The sequence below is a fragment of the Epinephelus fuscoguttatus genome, linkage group LG7, assembly GCF_011397635.1.
Source record: "Epinephelus fuscoguttatus linkage group LG7, E.fuscoguttatus.final_Chr_v1".
In the NCBI taxonomy this organism is placed as follows: Eukaryota; Metazoa; Chordata; class Actinopteri; order Perciformes; family Serranidae; genus Epinephelus; species Epinephelus fuscoguttatus.
In genome coordinates this window covers 39,156,011-39,178,029 of record NC_064758.1, presented here as the reverse complement: position 1 = coordinate 39,178,029, position 22,019 = coordinate 39,156,011, and the positions used below count along the sequence as shown (strand labels likewise).

The following is a 22,019-nucleotide window of genomic DNA, read 5'->3' as shown; positions in this document are numbered from 1 at the left end:
GGCAAAAACAGGCACTAAAGTGACGGTGCACAAATGCTCCGAGTGGTTACATTGCTGCCTGTTTTGCAGCTGCGGGCTGCAGCATTCTCACTCAATACTGGACCAGTTTCAAAAGTTGTTGTCTCTGTTAGTTACTTAGACAAAAACATGTGGAAATAGGGTCCAGGTTGAAAAATACTCAAGTTCCCCTTTAAGTAACTTCAAACCTGCTGTTTGAAGTGCGTATCTATAAAACCACCTGATCCCAACAAACATTTAGTCAGAACAGGAAACACTTAAGTCATCCCAGGATGAAGAGTAATCCCTTCAGTCCTGGTCAAACATGTGATCTGGAGGCTGGTATGCAGTATGCTTAAGATAACTTCTGTGGAACAAAGTGAGGACATAACAAATGCAGATCAAATATAATAACTGGTTTTAAAGAGCGTCTCTCGTCAGTCTGAGTATCTCTGTACGTTATCTCTGGGAAGGCATCCACCTCTACAGAACAGGGAAAGGCTGAGGGCTAAAGGGAACATCAAAGGGGCCCGAGGGGGACTTAGCACCTTCCCAGGGACACAACCAGCATTGTTCTACAATTAATCCCGGCCTGCTCTATTACTTTCAGATTATCTTTAAGTGGGTGAAGTCTTTGTGAAGCATTAAGACTCTCCTTAATCCCCCCAACACATCTCCCTACACTTCAATGGCGGCCGTGCTATCTTGTCCGGGTGGGGATGGCAGAGGCTTAGGGCTACTCTTAGAAGGTGGTCTGCCATGGCCACAGGACAGTGTGAGAACTGTGACACAGGGGAGGGACAACAAACATGAGCTCAAATCTCTTAAGCGCACAGGGAGACAAATAAAAGGATTTGGGTTGTCAGGGGGGCACAGGAGCTAAAAAGCTATCTTTCATAATCCTTTTGATAGTGGACCTTTGAAATGCATGATCTGGATGTTTTAACACGGGGTTCTCAGAATACTATTAAGGGAAAAGTCTCGGCAGAATGAGCTTGTGAAAGTTGTACAAGCAGAACGCAGCAAGTCTGGGAGCGACCGTCGTATACTGAACCACACAACGATCCAGGAACACAGAGCTTTAACGGAAGCTGTAAATGAACTCTCATTCCAACAGGCTGCAGTAGGTGTTCAGAGTTATCACACACTAATGAAACTCACCCCCTGAGAAGGATGGTCATGGTCACAGCATCAGGAGCCACAGTGAGTCAGAATGAGAAAATAAGAAGCTTTGAGTCAGACACAAATCATGTCACAATAAACAGCACAGTATTATAAGTTGATAATTACTTCATGTACACAGTTAGTCACACACAGTTTGTAGCTGTTTCTCTCAAAGTGCCAAATACTCACTGAGGTGAAGTCCTGGTTTGATCCCGCCAGAAATAAAGAGACAAAGCGTATGTTAGAAAATCATGAATTCAACACATGAAACTGCTTGTTTTTATTGGAAAAGTGTCTTTTTGAGTTTTGTTCGTTTTATATTCTTGTTACATTAAAGGTGTTAAAGATCTTATCTGTATGGTTTGATAACACTGCATCCACTAAAGTGATTGCTGAAATCTGGGAACAAGCAACGTCGCTATAACGAAGTTCATTGGGGCAAGAAAAAAATAACCTGTAAACAAAACTTGTTGCACTGTAAACTGAATTAAGGCCTTTACATGCTGAGTCTGTTTTTTTGTATGAAATGAAACATCTTAAAATAAACATGACTTCACATTGTGTCCATCCTGTTTGCACACTAAGTCCAAAACTTCAGTCCGTCATTAAAGTTTTTTGAACAGGTTCAATTTTCTCTGTTTGTCACATCCGTCAGAGCCTTTAGAGACGTTTGACCAAGAATCAGTAAAGAAAATGTGGCAGCCGGACACAGCTGTGACAAGAAAGAGGAACATGGTACACAGAATCATTTCATAACTCAGACAGCTCACATTCAACAGGTCAGATAGTAATATTTAGGTGGATGATGATGAAGAGGAGGATGTGGACTGCACACAGAATGTGGAGGACAGCCAAATGAAAGACAGGGAGGAAGTGATGACAGTCAGATGGGTAACTCCAGAGGAGAGAGGCAGAAGAGGAACTGTAGCTTTTCATTTTGTCATGTATCATGAATTTTCACGAGTAGAACAATAAAACACTTCGGAATCAGTGTGCAAAGTGTCTGTGGGTAACGATTTTGTTGGGATGACGGAATAAAAAAAAAAAACGCATCCAGGAATACAATGGACTCTGTGCAAAGGCCTTTAACCCAGAGCTACAGGAAGTACAAAGTTAAACCATGGGGTCACTTCGTTAACTTTGATGAATAATTACAATGGGAGACTCTCGAGGGACTGCTACAACCTGCGAGACGAGGGTCTGTGGGTTTACTGGGGTTTTACAACGTAATTTAACGAGTTTTTATTTAATTTCTACTTTAAAAAAATGGTTGCAATGCAATGTTTCCTCATACAGCAATTCATGATATTTTCTGAAAGGTTATGCATGTTAAGTCCTCCAAGTTTTCTCTAAATAAGTGCCCCTACCTGTTAGGTTAGGTTTAGAATCATGGTCAGGCATTGTGACGTTACGTATAGGTCATTTAAAATAACTCAACACTGACTTTTGGTTTTACACGGGACATGAACCCTGGTGGTGGCACAGTGGTGTAGTGGTTAGCATTGTTGCCTCACAGCAAGGGTGGGGGAGCCCTTCTGTGTGGAGTTTGCATGTTCCCTGTGTCAGCGTGGGTTTCCTCCAGGTACTCCAGCTTCCTCCCATAGTCCAAAGACATGCAGGTTAATTGGTGACTCTAAATTGTCCGTAGGTGTGAATGTGAGTGTGAATGGTTGTCTGTCTCTATGTGTCAGCCCTGTGATAGTCTGGTGACCTGTCCAGGGTGTACCCTGCCTCTCGCCCAGTGTCAGCTGGGATAGGCTTGAGCCCCCCCGTGACCCCAAACAGGATAAACGGTTACAGAAAATAAATGAATGAATTAACCCCAGTCTCCTGGGTAAAAGTCCTGTGTTTGTTTGTCGCTCTTTATACTATGTCACCTGACTTCCTCTTTGCTCCCGTCTTATCACAGAGGACAACCTGTAGTGCAGAGGTCACGTGATCACAGCCTCCTGCCTCACAATTATGTGGGTCGTACATGAATTATAGTGCGTTGCTTTTTGTAGGTAGAAGAACTAACAAGAACTCATTTATTAAAACTAACATTGTGTCCTGTTTGAAGAACTTAGTACTTTATCACAACTAAATAATCACACTTGTGTAAACGAAGCTGAAATAGATGCACTGATTAACAAGCTTTAACAAACTTTTTTTCTCTTTGAGTTTTACTAATTTTTTCAAGGACTGCTGTGTCGTGTTTTTTGCTGATTAAATTCTTACAATTGTCAGTTGTCAAGTTGACACACGAGCAAAGCTACTGAGAATAACCTCATGAAGAATTCTGTTTCTGTCTGTCACATGACCCTCACCTTGCAGGTCGTAGCAAAGTCCCTCAAGAGACATGTGTCAGCTTATGGGTGATAACTTTATTGTTTGTCCCTGTTTTTTTCTTCAAAATAAATTGAGCTAGCTTTGGTGTTTGCCCCATCTGACTTTGTGGTAGCAATATTGCTACATTCCCAGATGCTGTTATTATTAGACAGATGGCAAGAAAATAAAAAAAAAACAAGATCCAATTAGCAATAAACAGGAATGATCCTGTAGTGCAGCGTTACCTTCTTGTTTGCCAGCGAGGGGTCCTGTCTGAGCAGCTGAGAGAGGTCAGGGACTCGAGCACCTGCAGCCGAGTAGATCCACTCCTTCTCTATGGGATCCAGCTATCACAGAGGGGGGGAGGGGGAGTTCAGATGTGCACACACACACACACACACACACGCCCTACTGTCCACATCCTGTTGTGGGCTCTATTGAAAGTGCTGAAGCTACAAACCTTTAATCCATTTCCTACAAATGACTGAGTCACAGCCAACTGACACACTGAGGGAGACACCCATGATCACGCCGCACAGAGTTCAACCGTTTATGCTTTTACTTCTGTCATTGGTTCAGAGCCAAACTATGCAGGAATGTCAGTTTGTAAACGCAATATTCAAACATGGCCGCTCCTCCCTGCCCTGCTTGTACATACACTGCAAACTGCTGAACTAGTTTAAGAACATTACATGTGTTTGTGATGGAAAAGCTGATACTTTAGCAAGCTAACTAAGCTGACTGGTGACACCTAACTGTTTGACAGAAAACAGGCCAACTCTGCGTCCCTCTTCATCCCATCGTCTCCTTCAGTTTTTTTTTTATTTTGAAGTGCTGTTTCCTGCTGTGTGTGTGAATGTGAGCGACTAACAGACAGCTACATAACAGAGATGGCAAACTAGCTCAACAACATGGCCATACGCAAATATGACGTTGAATATATTAAACTATGTGGACCTTGAATTAATGACTAAGGAGAAATTTGGACCCCGTGGCTGGACCAGTTGGGAATCACTGGCTTAAATTACATACATTTGTCACTGGTATAATGTAACATCATGTGCCATACGCCACTAGCATAATATGCTGCACATATGCACACTTCCTTGTTATTAAAATAACTTGATTGACTTTTGGTTTCACACGGGACACAAACAGCGTGCTCCCAGGTAAAAGTCCCGAGTTTGTCTGAGCCATCCACCTCTGCTCCCACCCCATGCAGACCCTCCTGCTCTTTATACTAAAGCAGTTGCTCAGAGCATCAAAAAATGCAGTGGGCCAGTGTGTCTCATATCGCTGCGGAAAGGTGGCTTGTTGCATTGGTATCAGATGCCGAGGGTCACTAACAAAGCGTCAGTATTTTTTTGCCTTTATTTGACAGGACCGATTTAATATAAAAGGGGGAGAAAGAGTGATGATAATATGCAGCAAAGGGCTGTGGGTTGGAATCAAACCTGTGCCCACTGTGGCAAGGGTACCGCCTTTGTACATAGGGCACCTGCTTTGCCAGGTGAGCTAGTGGGCACCATGACGTCAGTGTCTCACAAGTTGGGAGTGAGACTGAGTTGAATATGAAAATGAAAGCCCACTCCAGATTAACTTTCGTTTTGGAAGGAGCTTTGGCTACTTTGCCTCACTATATTTGCATTTTTCTGGGCCTGTGTGCGAATTTTGTAGCTTTGTAGCTTGGATGCATGCTGCTTACAGTCTGGCACCTGGTCGCTGTCTTTTCATAAAGTCAAGAACTCACCTGCAAAGTGTGTCCATGAATGTCTCAAACACAGCAAAATAATAAGAAAATACAGGCAGGGGGCGGAGTCTGTACAGATACACCACCCCACACACTTCTGGTGGGTCATAAGTGATAACTGAGAGGGGTTACTTCTGTGTGAGCCTATACAGTGTTTTTTAGGAAAAAAAATCCCACATAGTATACCTTCATGAAGGAACACATAGCAACACCACAGGGAGAACGGATAAGTATTTCTAAGACCAAACGCATTAGATATATTTCTAGCAATATCTAGTTTCCTATTATTTTTTGAGTCACTCTAATGCACCACCTGACCTGGCATCTCTGGAACCTTTCATTAAAGGCAGGTGTGCTGAAGTGAGCGTGAAGCATGGAAGGTGCTATGGGGTTACAGTCTTTAATCGCTGTGTGTTTGGCTAATCTTAATTTTTATTGTTTGATGAAGTCGTTTAATACCCCATTGACTGAGGCCTGTTCATTAAGGGAGTGTTTGTTTTGGGATTTCTGTTGTCATTTTTTAAACGCGACAGTCAAGACAAACAATTTATAGCATCATCCAGCAATTCTCCATACATCCCGCAAATCAATCAACTCTTAAACCAACCAAAGCACCTTGATCATCAAACAGTGAGTAAAATTAAACCAAAGACAGTGAGTTTATCATATCACCCGTTATGACGTCTGTGGGCGGCTATTTCTGAATTTATCCAGAAGCTACAATAAAACTCTAACGGTCATCTGGCAGATTTTTTGCTTAAAACCTCACTAAGCCTTTGTAACAAGAAAACCACAGGAAGAGGAAGAGGAAGAGAAAAGGACTCACAGCGACAGCAGCAGAGCCCATACTGCCTGTAGACTCCTCGTCTTGTTCTGACTCCGACTGAAAGACAGAAAACACACGACTCTTACTCACAGTGACAAAAAGTTAGCTGTACTGTATCAGTCATAATGGTCACACAGCATGACCCAGCATCACAGGGCACACACACACACACACACACACACACACACACACACACACACACACAGAGTCACTGGTCACACTGCTGTGATGTTTTCCAGCTGACGAGATGTGACCAAAGGGTGTCAGACAGATAGGGAGGTAATGAGGCAGCGAGACAGAGGTGCCAGTTTCACACATCAGGGGTAATGAATAACAATCCAATTAACAATTAACCAAAAAACAACACACCCACAGTGAGGCTGTGTTTCTGTCACCATCTCAGTCTCAACAGGGTGAAGAGAAAACCTCCAAAAATAACGACCACAGCCATCCAGCAGTGTGTAAAAGTGTCACTGTGGCTGATTTATGTGAGAGGGGAGAGTTTTTTCTTCGTCTTTGACTTGATTGCAAATTGTTCTCAGATCACACGCAGACACGATGTTCAAACACTCAGCCCTTTCAAGTCTCTTACACAAACTGCCACATGTCAGCGTGCTGAACATGAAAAGTGGAGGGATTGTATTTATCCAGCCTATTCCACTCTGGCATGTGTCCATTTTTTGCACTTTTGGCACTTCTGGCAGAGAGCAATAATAACAGGGAGAGAAAACATTGTTCGTATGAATGGAAAAACTGAGAGGTTACAAGAACTCAAATACTCCTCCAGCACTCTCTATTTATTTTCTCGTATTAATTGCATTTTAGCTGCTTTCAGAGCTGCAGCTATCATTTTCAGTGTTGATTCATCTGTTGATTATTTCGTTTATTCATCTGGTTTTTGAGGTGTCAGAAAATACAAAAAAAAAAATTGCAAATCACAGTTTTCCAGAGCTCAAGATGAAGGTTTTGTTCAACCAACGGTCCAAACATTTAAAAAGATTAAATTATAATTATATAAAACAGAGAACCAACAAATGTTTGGCCTTTTTATTCCATTAATCAATTACCACAACAGCTGGTGACTAAATTTCTCAGTGGACTTATTGAGTGACTAATCGTTACAGCCCGGGGTTGGACATTGTGGAGCCTGTGGAGTCACAGTAGAGTGAAGTGAAAATGTACTTTAATAACAACCAAAATGAATTTGAAGAAAGTCTTTGAAGTGAGGAGGGGGCCTCAGCTGACCACAAGAAGAAAGACTTCACTACTGACGTTTCACACAGGGTTCTTTCACTCACATGTTCCTTACACTATAAAGTCAACTTAATAATGTTGCATAATTAAACAAGAGTCTGCAGCCAATCCAGCAGCTCTGTGAGGCTATACTGAGCTAAAAGCGATGTCAGCATGCTAATATGCTAAAATAATTTGCAGATAAGTACTTACGGTGCTTTCAGACCTAGAGTTGTCTCTCTTTGGTCTGAATCAGGGACTCATGTTGTCACAAAGTTGTATAATTGCCTAGAGTTGCTTTGTGTTCTCACGGCAGCATTTACAAGCGGACCAGATCAAATGCCTTGTGTGAGAAAGCTGCTCTTGATTGGTCAGAATTTCCATGTGGGGAAAATCCAGGAAGTAAACAAAACGTTGAAGAAGAGTACACTTGCAAGATAAATGTGACACTTTCTAATGTCACAATGGAGGGACAACTACGCAGGTTGATTTTAGCGCTGCTCATGGTGGACTATATTGCTGTCATTGTTCATTTTAGTCAAAGCATACAGTTTGAAAACGAGGCGCGGCTCCAACTAGAAAACAATGTTTTGATGCATTGGATGTGCTGAATGTGCATATTAAGGCAGTACAGGAGGAGGTGCACATTAATAATCCTCCAGGACTGTAACATGCTCATGTTTAACCCAAACAATGTGTCATGTGACTGCAGTTGCTTCACATCCAGGTCGGAACCTGTACCTGCTCTTTTAGTGCGCACTCGAGTGCAATTGCTGTGTTAACACCTGCCCAAACATACAAACTTAAGGGTTAAACGAACTTGAGTTTAACCGAACCGAACCAAACAGGGCAGGTGTGAAAGCACCCTTAGTTTAACTTGTAAGCATGCTAATACTTGCTATTAGCATGAGGCTGGTGGGAATGTCAGACTGTGTTTGGTCATAATCTTAAAGCAGCATTATAAGTGAATTTAGGTTTGGACCAGATGATAGTTAAAGGGACAGTTCACCCCAAAATCAAAAATACATATTTTCACTTTTATACCACACCTGCCAACTGTATCATCACTGCATCTACTCATGGGCTGATATGGGACCGTGGGCTTCTGGGTACAGATATGCCAAAGGCCCCACTATCTCTCCTACACAGGAGCAAGATACAAAGAGTTTGTGATGGTATAGAGCTCGTAAGTTGCGTGTTTCCGTTTCCAGTACATGGGACCTTAAAAATCGATTTCTCATAATGTATTTCAATGGCTAGATGAAAATTATTTTCTGGTCCCGTTTGAATTGCGCCATGAATTTCACATATGTTGTTTGTGAATTTTTAATATATTTTTTCGTGCAAAGACGGCTACAATTTAACAGGAAGAAGTTTGATACTGTTAGGTTTTGTGTGAGAGCGCTTTGTGGACTACAGCTCTTCGCTGCTCTCGACGCGTATGATATACGTCACTACTCGCACTCGGAACATGGCTGTGTCTCTGGTACACTTCACCACCTTCTTCCAAGGAGAGGACAAAAGCCTTAAGTGTGGCGAAAACCACTACAAGTCTGGACATGTGGAAAGTTTCAGCTACGCCAGTGGGGAGATGTTCGGTGATCTGATGGCTCCGTAGATCGTGGCAGAAGACGCAGCAGCAGCACTGTGAGTTGAGAAGTGAAGGGAAAGTGTGATGACGTGACGTCACATAGGCAACACGTAGTCTTTCTAATTACGTTGTTTCTACAGCCTTTAACTGAAGATTCATACAATAAACTGTCAAACTCTTAACATGAAAAAATATTATTTAGACCCACACAAAACATTTGTGTAATCCAAGGCATTTAATGACTGGCACCAGAAAATAATAATTTTCTCTCCATTTATATTTTCCGAGCCTAGAGGTCCGAATGGGGTCTACCGAAAGGGGCGTGACTTACGAGCTCTATTGCCTCTGTTTTTGTTGTTGTTTCACATCTTACTTTAGTTGTTATCCATCTTTTTGTAGTTTTGTATCTCTTTGCGGTTGTTTTACCCCTTTTAATAGTGGTTTTGTGTCCCTTTGTATCTCTTTGTCGTCTTTTTATGTCTCTTTGTAAGAATATTGAGTCTCTTCCTGGTTGATAATTTGAGGGACATTTTGCAGATAAAGGCCAGGGGGCGCCTTACACTTTGGGCCCCGGGGCCTGTGATTGGTTGGCCCATTCAGTAATCCATCCATGCATTTACTGCTAGCTCACCTAGCATCACTGAGCTAGCTTACGTTACAGCTCAGCTGAGGAGGACAAGATCTGAGGCTTGCCGAATCAGTAACATCTTTTAAATCTCTTTTTAAAACTTTTCTGTTATTTCAGCACACTGTTTGTTTTATATACTGTATGTCTTATCTGGTTATTTTTTATTGTTTTTATCTTTTGTTGTCATCAGTTATTGTTTTAATCTATTTTGTAGTACTCTCATTGTTTTATTTGCTGTACCTCAGTGCAATCTACAGGGCAATTAGTTGCCAACTCTGCTTCAGTGATGCTATTTTATCTTTGATGTTCTTTTCTAAAAATTGCCTCATTTTATTTTCTTGAATCTGGCATTGTTTTAAATCCAGAATCAACCTTATATAGCACTTTGCAACTTTCTGAAAAGCGCTTTATAAGTAAGGTTTATTATTCTTATAGTTTTTACATCCTGCACTGTCACAAGCACGAGCCTCACGTGCTTCCTTTTGTTTCGTGATACAGCTGGCAGGTGTAGTTCTGTACAAAGAAAATAGTTCCTACATGAAACTGCTCACAACAAGGTCTGTTGATAATCTTGAGTAACCGGGTCATGATATCTGGAAAGAGACATTGCTGTTGAGGTTTTCAAATGTATGTTTTTGGAGCTAAGAACCACAAGCTGAGTGACATCTTGTTCCATTATATTGGAGAGAAGGCGGACATCTCTACGGCTGATATCTCCAACACTCTGCAGCTCTCACAAAAACAATCTAGACTGATAAATAGCACTACAAATGAGATGCAAAAAAAGATTTGGGGGTGAACTGGCCCTTTTAACAGATATCTTTGGCATTTATGTACTTGATTGAAGTCCAATGTAATTTAAGCTGACCACAGCTGCTCTTCTCTAAACTTAAAGGAACCAGAGTTTATCTGCTCCAAAGAGTCGTCCTGCATTTGGAGCATGATATTACAGAGGACATCTCCAGGCATGATAGTAACCAGCAGACAGGCTTACACAGCCTCAGGTGTTGAGATTAAGAACAGTGTATGAAACCAGCCAGGTTGCTTCTGTAATGTGAAACAACTTTCAGCACTGTGTGTCCTAAACACAAAGTTCAATGGTGTGACTAATACCTTGAGCAAACACACTTAATCTGATTGCTGGTGCTATATTAACACACTTCAACATATTTCATCAGCCTATTGTGTCGGCCATCAAGGCGAGCCTCGTTTCTTTCTCTGGGATGAATCTCTTTAATGGGCACAAATGATTATTATCTTTCTAATGAGTTCCAACATGTTGCTGCTTAACATAATAACAGAGAGCTTCATTTAAATGCAGATTCTCCCCCAGCGTGTCCTCCTCCCACTCAGACTCGACACACTGTCAGGGACAAATCCAGGTAATTAACTCAGCACCACCTGGTGGGCAAAGGAGGAACCACTCGAGTGTAAGCACTGACCTGGAATTAAACTGTGTTAACCCTTTGAAACCTGAGCAAGTTGGCTTGATTTCTTTTAAAAACATGAGAGGAAGGCAATGAGCTAGAAGAAATGACCAAAAAATTAGCAAGAAATTATTAAAAAGATCAAATGAAAAACAAGAAAATTGGTAACAAAAATTTAATTAATTAAAAATAAAATTAAAAACAAACATACAAGGAAATAACCTGTAAAGAGCATTTAAAAATTCTTCTTATTATATTATTATTAAAATTCTGTTACATAATTTAAAATCTAATTATAATAAAAAATATATGTTTTTTCCCTAGCTTTTTTCCCTTTTTAAATAATTTTCTAAATATAATATTTATTTGCAATATGTGGGACATTTCTCACCAAGTTGCTCATTGCCTTTGTTCACATCTTTCTGAAAGAAATCGCAGCAATTTCCTCAGAGTTTAAAGGTTAAAATACTTGCAAACAGTGTCTGAGAGTAGGACAAGAAAAGTGATGTCGCTTCAGGTTTCAATGGGTAAACACTTAATTTTAAAAACTCACAAATACTGTGTAAGTCCAAGCTGTGTCCTTCCTCTGAGCACGTACAGTGAAATTAAATTTAAAAATTTCAGAATGAGAAGACATTAATTATGACAACTTTTAAATTTAAATCGAAATGGTGCTGACAATGAGTGAGTTTATATTTATACAACTAGTTCACCATTTTAATACAGAAAACGTTTTAAATAAAAATAAAAAATTAAAACAGTGTTAATGGTGAAGTATATGGCTTCAGTAACAGTAAAATAAATCTGTATTAGGCCTGAGATCTGACGTCTACATTTAAAAATCTAAAGATAAAATATTGTATCAGGCTAATTCAACACCTTTGTGTGGTACGTATTTTTTATATTTGTCATATTTTCTGTAAATGTTAATTTTAATATTAGTCACCACAGCTATCCTGTCTGATGGTCTCAATGGTGCTTCACATCCTTTTAGGTAAAATAAAATAAAATAAAATAAAATGATAAAGAAGATAATAAAATGCTAGTATTTATTACAGTAGATTGTTTGTTTGACGTTCCACCAGATTCCTGTCTGATAACCTCGAGCACCGCTCCATCGACATCATCATCATGTTCCAAATGTTTTTCTTCTGAAAGCATTTTAAAGTTGACGTTACTCAACACTATTAACTGAATGTTGTTACAATACTTTTTTCATATGAGACACAGATGTCCTAGAATTGTTTTTGTTTTGCCTTTTTGTCTCGGTAGCTTTGGTCAAGTTTGTATCCATACTCATATGACATGGAATTGCAGATGCTGGATGTTTAAACCATACATTCATTCATTCCATTTAGCTTTCTATGACAGCTGTTTCTCCCTGCTTGCTAAGTCTGTAGGTTGGTGGAAGGTGCAGTTGTCTCATCGTAGCTTGTAATTTAGTAGTTATTGTGAGGATAAATACGCTTAAGATCAGCCTCAGTAATTTGCATTCCACTTGCATGTTTGTGTGTCCACATGTGGATATATTTGTTTTACCAAATGACAATTTCTTCTTCTTTTTTTTTTATTAATTAACTGAGCTACTAGTCCGTCTTTCCAAGTGTTCCCTGGAGTACAAGTACCTTTTTTTTAGGCCAACCTGCTGTCTCTATGTCTGCACTATGGCTGGACTATTACAGAGCACAAGTCTAACATCATTTAGACCTGTCTAGCTAAACTGGACTAGGGCTGCAACCTTCAGTTATTATCCTGATCGATATATCTGCCAATTATTTTGTCCAAATCCAGTATAATTGGATGTCCAAGGTGATGTCTTTCAACACTAATTTGTCCCAGAGCCAAAGATATTCTATTAACTATTATTAAAGGGTAAATAAGAAATATTAACATTTTAAAGGTGTTGAACTAGTTCACTGTCTAAATTTTGGCTTAGGAAGTGATTTAATTGATAACCAAAATTGTGCTAAAGCTTTTTGCGGATAAACTGATCGACTTGTTGTTTAAGCTATAGTCTAAACCAGATATTGCTCCTGAGAAAGCGACAGAGAAGCATCACATGTTTGCCTCTTTCCAGCCTTGTTAGGCCAGAAAATAATTGATCTGATCTGACATCAGACTTAAATGCAATCGCTGGTACCATCAGTAACAGTAAGTGACAGTATGCAGAATTAACAGTATGCAAGGGGGCAAAAAGCAACAGTGGTCACTCTGTGCCAACAGGTAACAGCCCAATATTCAGTCACTGCCTCTCAATCAGCCAAACTGTCACCTTTGACCCAGAGTCTTTGTCCAGCTCATCGTCCGCGTTGCTTTGAGCCGAGGGTTCCTGTGTTTGGATGGCAGGAGGCTGCAGTACAGCGTGCTGGTCCTACAGGAGTACAGACACAATGTGCCATCAACTCAGACTTTCTCTGATCCACATGTCTGATCTGAGGCCAAACGTTCAGCTGTGTCAGTGCTGGCTGAGGATAACAAACAGCAATTTGCTTGCTCTGTTTTTTTCCTGCACCATCTGGGTGTGGATAAATGTTTGTTTTAGTGCCTGTTTGAACAATTCATGTGCTGGGACATTAAAACCAGCAGCATAAAGTACATTTAATCCTTCAAATCTATGATTACATGCTCAAGTTTATTGTAGGAACAATATGTAAAAGTACTTCCAGAGGATTATTGTGCATTAACGGGCACACAGTGTTTATTTTCACAAGAGTTTAGTGCTGTGTCTATGCATTAGTTTTAAATGGTGCTGTCCTTTATGTAAAGACATAAACCCTTTGACTTGGCTTACTTATTCTGTTGCACAGTCTTCCTCTGTGTAAACCGTCATTAAATGCTGACACATGGTAGTACGGAGAAAAGGAAGTGGACACAAAGATGGCTCTGTTTAGATATAAATGCGTCATTCACATGAAGACTAAACACTGCGTGCTGGAGTGATAGCACAGCGAGTCGCATTGTAGCAGCCAGAGTTGTTGCTGAATCACGCCGGCTCATAACACAGTTTGTTTTTATACACAGAGAGCTGACTTTAAATTCACCTCTGCAGCACCGTCTGGCTCTCCACATGACATCGGCTCATCCTGTTGTTCCTTCTGTTGAGGAGAAGTCGTCGAGGCGTCCGTCGTGTCCCACTGTGCAGTAGCCTGAGCTCTGGCAGGGCTCGAACTTCTCTGTACGTCCCCGTCTATCCCGAGATGTTTGGTGTCTCGCTCATTCAGCATTTGCCTGTATTTCTTCTTGAGGACAAGATACTTCTCCCCCTGTGACAAAGACAGTCAGTTAGCACCGCTATTTACACCTGCACGTACACTCAGCAGCCACTTTATTAGGTACACCTTGTTAGTACCTGGTTGGACCCCTTTTGCCTTCAGACCTGCCTTAATTCTTGGTGTCATAGATTCTACAAGGTGCTGGAAACATTCCTCAGAGATTTTGGTCCATATTGACATTATGACATCACACAGTTGCTGCAGATTTGTCAGCTGCACATCCATGATGAGAATCTCCCATTCCACCACATCCCAAAGGTGCTCTATTGGACTGAGATCTGGTGACTGTGGAGGCCATTGGAGTACAGTGAACTCATTGTCATGTTCAAGAAACCAGTTTGAGATGATGTGAGCTTTGTGACATGGTCTGTTATCCTGCTGGAAGTAGCCATCAGAAGATGGGTACACTGTGGTCATAAAGGGATGGACACGTTCAGCAACAATACTCAGGTAGGCTGTGGTGTTTAAACGTCTGGCACCAACAACCATGCCATGTTCAAAGTCACGCCTTTCTTTCCCATTCTGATGCTCGGTTTGAACTTCAGCAGGTTGTCTTGACCATGTCTGCATGCCTAAATGCATTGAGTTTCTGCCACATTGTGAGCAGATTAGCTATTTGCATTAATGAGCAGTTGAACAGGTAATAAAGTGGTGGCGAGTGTATATTCCTGGGGACCCTAGCAATGTTAAAATATGACGTTAACTCAAACGGGTCTATGCAGCTTTTCTACTTGAGTGTATGTACCCAGTGTGCTTTCAGCCGCTTTATACATGAAGTAATAAGTTAACTAAGCATAAAAATAACAAGACAAAGGTGACCCATGTTTCCTGCGTGAAAGTCCTGTGCTTTGACCACATCTTACTTCCTCTGTGTCGCTCTTTACACTATGACACCTGACATTATGGCAGTACATTTCTACATTTTTTTTTATCATAAATGCACCACTTCATGCTCAGAGAATATTTGAGATTTATTTACTCGTTATTTGACAAGGACATTGGTTCATATGTAAAATACATAGTAGATGAAATGCATACAGGTTTCTAACCATGGCTAATTTGCAATTAACAATGACTGTTATTTAAGTTTGTGGTCTGTGTGTGTTTGTTTCAATGTGTACATGTCTACACACGTGTGCATGCGTATATATGTGTGACCTTTGAGATTATTTTATAATGTAAAGCGCATTACAAATAAAATTTATTATTATTATTATTATTGACCTGCACAATCAGTGTTCAATTCATTTATTTTGGGGATGCACAATAATATCGGCACGCCATTGGTATCGACAGATATTGGCTTTAAAATGAAATATCAGAATCGGCCAACATGCTTTTACATATTTTGTATAATGAATAAATCATGATAAGAGTATGCACGCATAACATGATGTTAATTCCACTACAGAAGAGACTTGGTAATCATTAAAATTAGGTAGGAAATAAAGTGGACTGATCGATATTGGTATCGGTTATCGGCCAAATGAGTTGTTACATATCAGCATATCAGATATTGGCAAAAAAGCCAATATTATGCATCCCTAATTAATTTTCCTACATATATATTCATACCTACTGACAGACTGTTTGACAGATACAATTAGACTATTGACAGACTGCGCATATGTTCATTCCTCGACCAGTGCAGATATCTGAGGCTAGCTCCTCATTGTTTTACCTTACTTTATCTTTTTGTTTAATTTGTACTTATTTTTTTATTCTTATCTCAGTTTGGCTCTGTACTCTTACTCTACCTGTACCTCTTTTGTGTTTCGTTCTCATTGCTGCTATGACGCCTAAATTTCCCTCTGTGGATTAATACAGGTTTATTTTATCTCATCACATCTCTACTGCCATTTGAACCCAGTTATTCAAGGATCAGGTCACAAGAGAGCTTAGTCACTCTGCACATAAACTGTGGCAGGACCAGTTTAAACCTTCAATGGAACAAGTGTCATTAATTTTGTCAACATGTGAAAAGAGATCATAAAAATAGTTTCAAGGAAAATGAAAACTGCAGCTGCAGTCCCCTGGGGGAAACCAGTGGGTACAAACAGTTCTGTAAAAACAGAAAAACAAAGATTCGAAACTGCTTGTTAAGTCATGATACCTCACTGGAACATTTATTAGCAGTGATATATGTGACTGTTCATGCCGCAGTGTTGACATATGAACACAGAATACATGGGAGCGGAGCCTTTTTCCACAAATGGTAAAAAATATTTGAATAGTTTACTCACATTCTCTGACTTCACCACAGCGATTCGGTCGATGATGAGCTTGAATTCCTCTCTGTATTTAGCTGCAGGGGAAAAACATTTGATGTGAAAAACTGAGGACTAAATATAGCTCCTAATTTCTCTCATTCAGTAAAACACAAGTGGTTCCAGCATAAACTCAGCTTAATGGTTTTTGTTTGGGTGACAGAAATTTTATGTGGGAATAAAATGAGCTTCAATTGAGTTTGATTTAATATCCACACATTAAAGGGTCAGTTTAGGTTTTTGAAGTGGGGTTTTATGGGGTACTTATCCATAGTGAGTGTATTACATAGAGAAGATGTCAGTCAGCACGTTCCCAGTTTGGAGAAGCAGGCTGGAGTCCCACATGGAAGCTTAGCACTTGCACTGCTGTGGACAAGGGCTGCAACAAAACCTATTTAACTCACCTAAAAAAAGCAATAATAGTTTAAGTTTATGCTATGTTGAGAGTTTTTTCACCATTTGACCTTTCTGTCAGACAGCCCATTTCAATGGGGAAGACAGTAATGCCTTAAGCTCTCCATCTATGCTCTCCATCTTTCTAAGACCCATTAAAGACACCTTTTAACCAAATTTAGGACAGATTTTTGGACAAATCATGCACAGGTATGCACTGCAGGTAAGTCGTATATGTGGTCTTGTGCAGAGGTAAGTGTTATGTAGGAATACGGTTATTAGAGTGAGTTAAGTCAATCTACATTTTGCTAACAGGTAATTGCAAGTATGAAGTAAAATGTCAGTATTATATTTTTTGTAATGGTTTGTAGCATTAGAATGTAGACTTTAACATAGACATGCTTCACTCATTTACACAAAAAGAAATTAAAAAATGGATAAATGAAATTAGATAAAATGTTTGTCTTAGTTAAGACATCACAAATTCAAATTTAAGACCATTTAATGACTTTTAAGGCCTTATTGTTGTAACACTGAATCCAAGACATTAAGATTTTTTAAGGACCTGTAGACAGTTTGTAAAGCCACCAGACTCCATTGACAAAAACAGTCATTCTAGCTCATTGGGAGCTGCTGGTCTACTGCTGCCTCTATCAGTTAGATAGTTCACGTTACTGTTTAGTGAATCCAAACTTACTCTTTTCAGTGCCGAAGTCACACAAAAACTCAGACAAATCAAGAGTTAAAGGCAGCAGCAGACCAGCAGCTCCTGTGTTCAGTGATGATAAAACACCATTTTTCTCAATGGAATCTGGCTTCACAGAGAGCAATATAATAGCTTCCTTTTCCAGTTGGAAATCACTGTCTGACAGCACAATAGGGTGGTAAAAATATTCTCAATATAGCATACAATATTTTTAACACTTTACCATGCCGTCAGACAGCGATTTCCAACTGAAAAAAGGAAGCCATTTTATTGTCCTCTTTAAAGCCAGACTCCATTGAGAAAAACAGTGGATTTAACATTGCTGAACACAGGAGCTGCTGGTCTGCCGCTGCCTTGAACTATTGATTTGTTTGTTTTATTGTGTGACTTCGGCATTGAAAGGAGTTAGTTTGGATACACCAAAATCACACAGTAACACAAGGTACCTAACTGATCGAGGCAGCAGTAGACCAGCAGCTCCTGTGTTCAGCAAGCTAAAATTACTGTTTGTGTCAATGGAGTCTGGTGGATTTGATGAGAGCATAGATGGGAAACTGAGGACATTAATATCTTCTCTGTTGAAACAGGCTGTTTGAATGAAAAGTAAAGTAAAGCAGTGACACTTAAACTGATAATGATTTTTCCAGGTTTCTAAAATACATGTTGTTGCTGTCCCTTTCCACGTTGTTTAGTTTCCACGTCAGACTCCTGCCTGTTTCTTCTGGGGCGTGCCAACTGACTACTGTATGTACTGTCTATAGAGAAGTACCACATACAGCCCCACTTCAAAACGCCTGAACTGTCCCTTTAAGTATTATCAGAAAGAGATACAGCTATAATGTAATGGTGTCTGTTTACAGTTGGTGTGTGGTTTGTGAGCTTCAGTCTGCAGGATGAGTTGCTGATTTATGTTTTGAGGCGGTAAGAGGAAGGAGGACTGCTCCTTCCTCCTCCTTCCTCCAGTATACGTCTAGCTGACTAAGCTACTGTAGACGCAGCTCACATTGCAAACTATCAGTTGCGTCACTGACAAGATAGAGAGGAAAGATGTTCCCCTCCAGCAAAGATCCAAACAGATCACAGTGCATTCCCAAAGGCAACACCCTGAGTCACCGAGTAAATCTTTCCTGTGGGAACCAAACAAACTACAGCAGACAAGCTGATAGACCTCATCAGATAAAGCTATTCTCCTTTGTTTACAGCAGTGAGCAGATGTGTACAGACTGTGTGATTAAGAGCAGCCAGGTCGGCTACACAAGCGAGGAATTTTTCCAGGCGCAGATATTCCATTCATGCTTAGGTGTATATGGGCATGCAGCTCTGGACAATTGAAGTGTTTCCTTTTCCTGCTGTGGACGGAAAGACCATTCGTAATGAGATAGTTGCACCGCTCAACAACAACAGGAAATCCAAAGGAAGCAGCCACTTACATCTGTCTCAACAAAAGAATTCCTTGCTCACCAAAGTGAGTAACACAGTTAACATGCTAGTTATTTATTAGCCAGAGGTCTGCACAAACAAGCACCTCACGCAAACGCACACATGTGCATGCACCCCCTCCCCCTGCACCGCCACATTTCCCACCATGCCCCAGTTTTCCGATGTGATGAAAAAGCAACCCCATTAGAGGTCTACATCCAGCCATGCATGTGGACTTAATTATGATTAAAACACTATCATCACAATTACGACATGGAAATCTGCAACCACATGCTATGACAGACTTCAAACGTCTGGGAAGCACTTTTCTAATTGGACAGACATGTCAGATGGCAGAGTATCAAGGCAGCTCTCTAAACCTCTGTCAACAACTGCAGTGCTGACATAGCATCTGGACAGAACATGCTGGCAGCAGCAATACAAGGTCACTCTGGATAATCATTTAGGGAGGTTAAAATATGTTTGTGTGTCAGGCAGTGCCAAAGGGAGAGGACACTGTTAAATGACAGATAATGGATCATTACAAGCTCGTTATTTGTCTTATGGGGTGAAAATGTTTTGCAATCAAACTGCAGATATTCTGTCCTCAGTCAGCGATATGTGGTTTATTTTAAGAGGATCCTTGAGACATGATTTTAGGTATACCTAGCTTAAACTAATACAAGCTAATACAATAGAGTGCCCCAGGGATGTCGTTTTTCTGTAGGCGGACGCGGGGGTTAGCGTCACCCCGATTCCCTCATCAAAAAGCCAATGGCTTTTTTTACATTGGATTTTGGATTATTGCATTATTGCATTATCTTCACAAATGAACACCACTTTTATGATTTCTGCAGCTAACGTTAGGTCACATGACACCACAACAACAAGACTGTAAAGCCGTGTTCGCCGCAGCTCGGCATGATGAGGTTCTGTTGTTTCATTTAGCCACTTGCTAGCAAACCACCTTTTTAAAGATGCATAGAAGCTTCAAAGATCAGAAGCGGGGTATTTACTGACATATTTATGTCGTAGAACAAAATGTGGACATTTCTTAAGCTTGTGTTAATCACAAACCTTAACTCAGGCATCTAACCAAAAACAGTCAAAAAACCATTGACTTTGAGACAAGGGAACCGGAAGTGCTAAAATGCTAACTCATATCTGCATTTTAGAAGTCATTCCTGGGGCCCTGCAATAAATCCTGTCTATCCCTTTGGACTGTGTAACCTTTAAAGCAATAAATAACACAGAATTCCTGGTACAAATTTTAAAAAGCTGAATTTATAAGCAGTAAATTGCAGTACTGCTGAGCTAATACATGCTGCTATAGCCTTACCTGGCCTGGTGTGACCAATAGCTTCTGGTGGCTAACATTAGCTAACTTTAGCTACTCCTGGTTTAGGTCCAAGTGTTTACTTTTGATTTATTTTTGTGTTAAATCATTAAAATGGTTATGTGTGGTTATATGGTTATATGTTCAAATATGTGACAGTTACAAAAGAAGAGAAAAGTTAGCAAACTTGGCCAGCAAAAACACTCAGTTAGCCTACACAGCAATATCAAGCTAGCCTAGGCTATCTAAAATTTGCTAGCATTAGCTCTGCAAATAACTGTTATTTATAGAATTGATTTTTCTCTAAATTGGTTTATTATTTGGTGTATAAAACATCAGAAAATGGTGAATAGTAATAATAGACTCCAAGGGGACATTTGTCTTATTTGACTCCCAGTCCAAAACCCAAAATATTCTGTAATGTAAGAACAAGTAAAAGCAGTGGGCTAACCTGTAGCTATCAAACATGTTGGCTTTTTTGCTTGAAAATTGATCGAAACAATCAATCACTTATCACAACAGCTGCGGATTGATTTTCTGTCCATCAGCTAATTGATTAATTGATATTAGCTAACATTAGCCAGGCTGTAACAACTGAACTCCTGACTGAAGTGGTGCGGGGATGATGTTTTTTGTCGCCAAAGCAGTGTTAGCGTCTCCCTGTTTCCCTCTTAAAAAAAGCCAATGGTATTTTTACACTGGATTTTGGATTACTGCAGAAAATAAGCTCTGTGGCATCACATGTTTGGTTCAGCAAGATAATCTAATGTCTATAAATGAATTACATCACAGTTGCCTGACTTCAACACCACCACATAAAGGCTGTAAAGCTGTGTTCAGTGTGGTGACGTTCTGTAGACTCATTTAGCCACTTGTTAGCAACTTCCTTTTTTAAGATGCATTCAGTCTTCAGGTTTACCCACATATTTTATGTTGTAGAACAAAACGTGACTCTTCATCTTGTGTTAACCACAGACCTTATTTCAGGCATCTAATAGATTAAAAAAAAACAAAACATTAGACTTCAAGATGATAGAACAGGCACTGCTAACTCATTTCTAGGTTTTAGGACGGATTTCGACATTTTATTGCTTTTGAATTCAGATGTTCATTTCTAACAAGAAGAATGTGTTATGTCTTTTTTTAAAAGTTATATAGTGCAGATTTAAGGTGGAGCTGACACTAATTATTAAGAGGCATTGGTGGAAAGTACTTTTGCTCAAGTAGCCTACTGTAAGTGGAATTTTGACATAGGCCTACTTGTACTGTACTCGATTATTTCCATTTTCTGCTACTTTATACTCTGTATCCACAATATTATTTGGCGACTTTAGTTAACCTACTTTTTAAATACCAAACCCACATGATGTATGATATGATACAGTAGGCTACTAATCTACACAATTGTTTACAAAGTACATCAAACTGGCTCCACATTGACAAACTACAACATTATAATTCTCTTACATCTGCGTTACAATCTTATAATCTGTGTAATAATTTAGAGGAAAAGGCGCCAGGCTGTAGACGTATGTCGCACATTTTAGTTGACGAAATGTTTAGGGTTTTTTTTAGTTTGGTGTATCCACCTTATTCCTAGCCTCCATGATACCTTGCGTGAATTATGGGTGCAACTTCCGGCGCTGAACTGAAACTAGCGATTTCCAATGGTAACAGTTTGTTTACAGTACTCTACTGTTATA

At 40.0% G+C, this 22,019-nt stretch overlaps 1 protein-coding gene across 1 annotated transcript in view; it reads right to left on the bottom strand.

The window, feature by feature from the left end:
* LOC125891887 (ankyrin repeat domain-containing protein SOWAHB) overlaps positions 1-22,019 on the bottom strand; it is a 36,795-nt gene that overhangs the window by 12,648 nt on the left and 2,128 nt on the right. Inside the window, exons 2-7 of the mRNA XM_049581461.1 lie at positions 16,439-16,500; positions 13,965-14,186; positions 13,196-13,294; positions 6,045-6,101; positions 3,714-3,815; positions 1,351-1,362 (exon numbers count right to left, since the gene is read on the bottom strand). Of these exons, the coding sequence (XP_049437418.1) occupies positions 1,351-1,362; positions 3,714-3,815; positions 6,045-6,101; positions 13,196-13,294; positions 13,965-14,186; positions 16,439-16,500 (554 nt within the window). The remainder of the gene's footprint in view (positions 1-1,350; positions 1,363-3,713; positions 3,816-6,044; positions 6,102-13,195; positions 13,295-13,964; positions 14,187-16,438; positions 16,501-22,019) is intronic.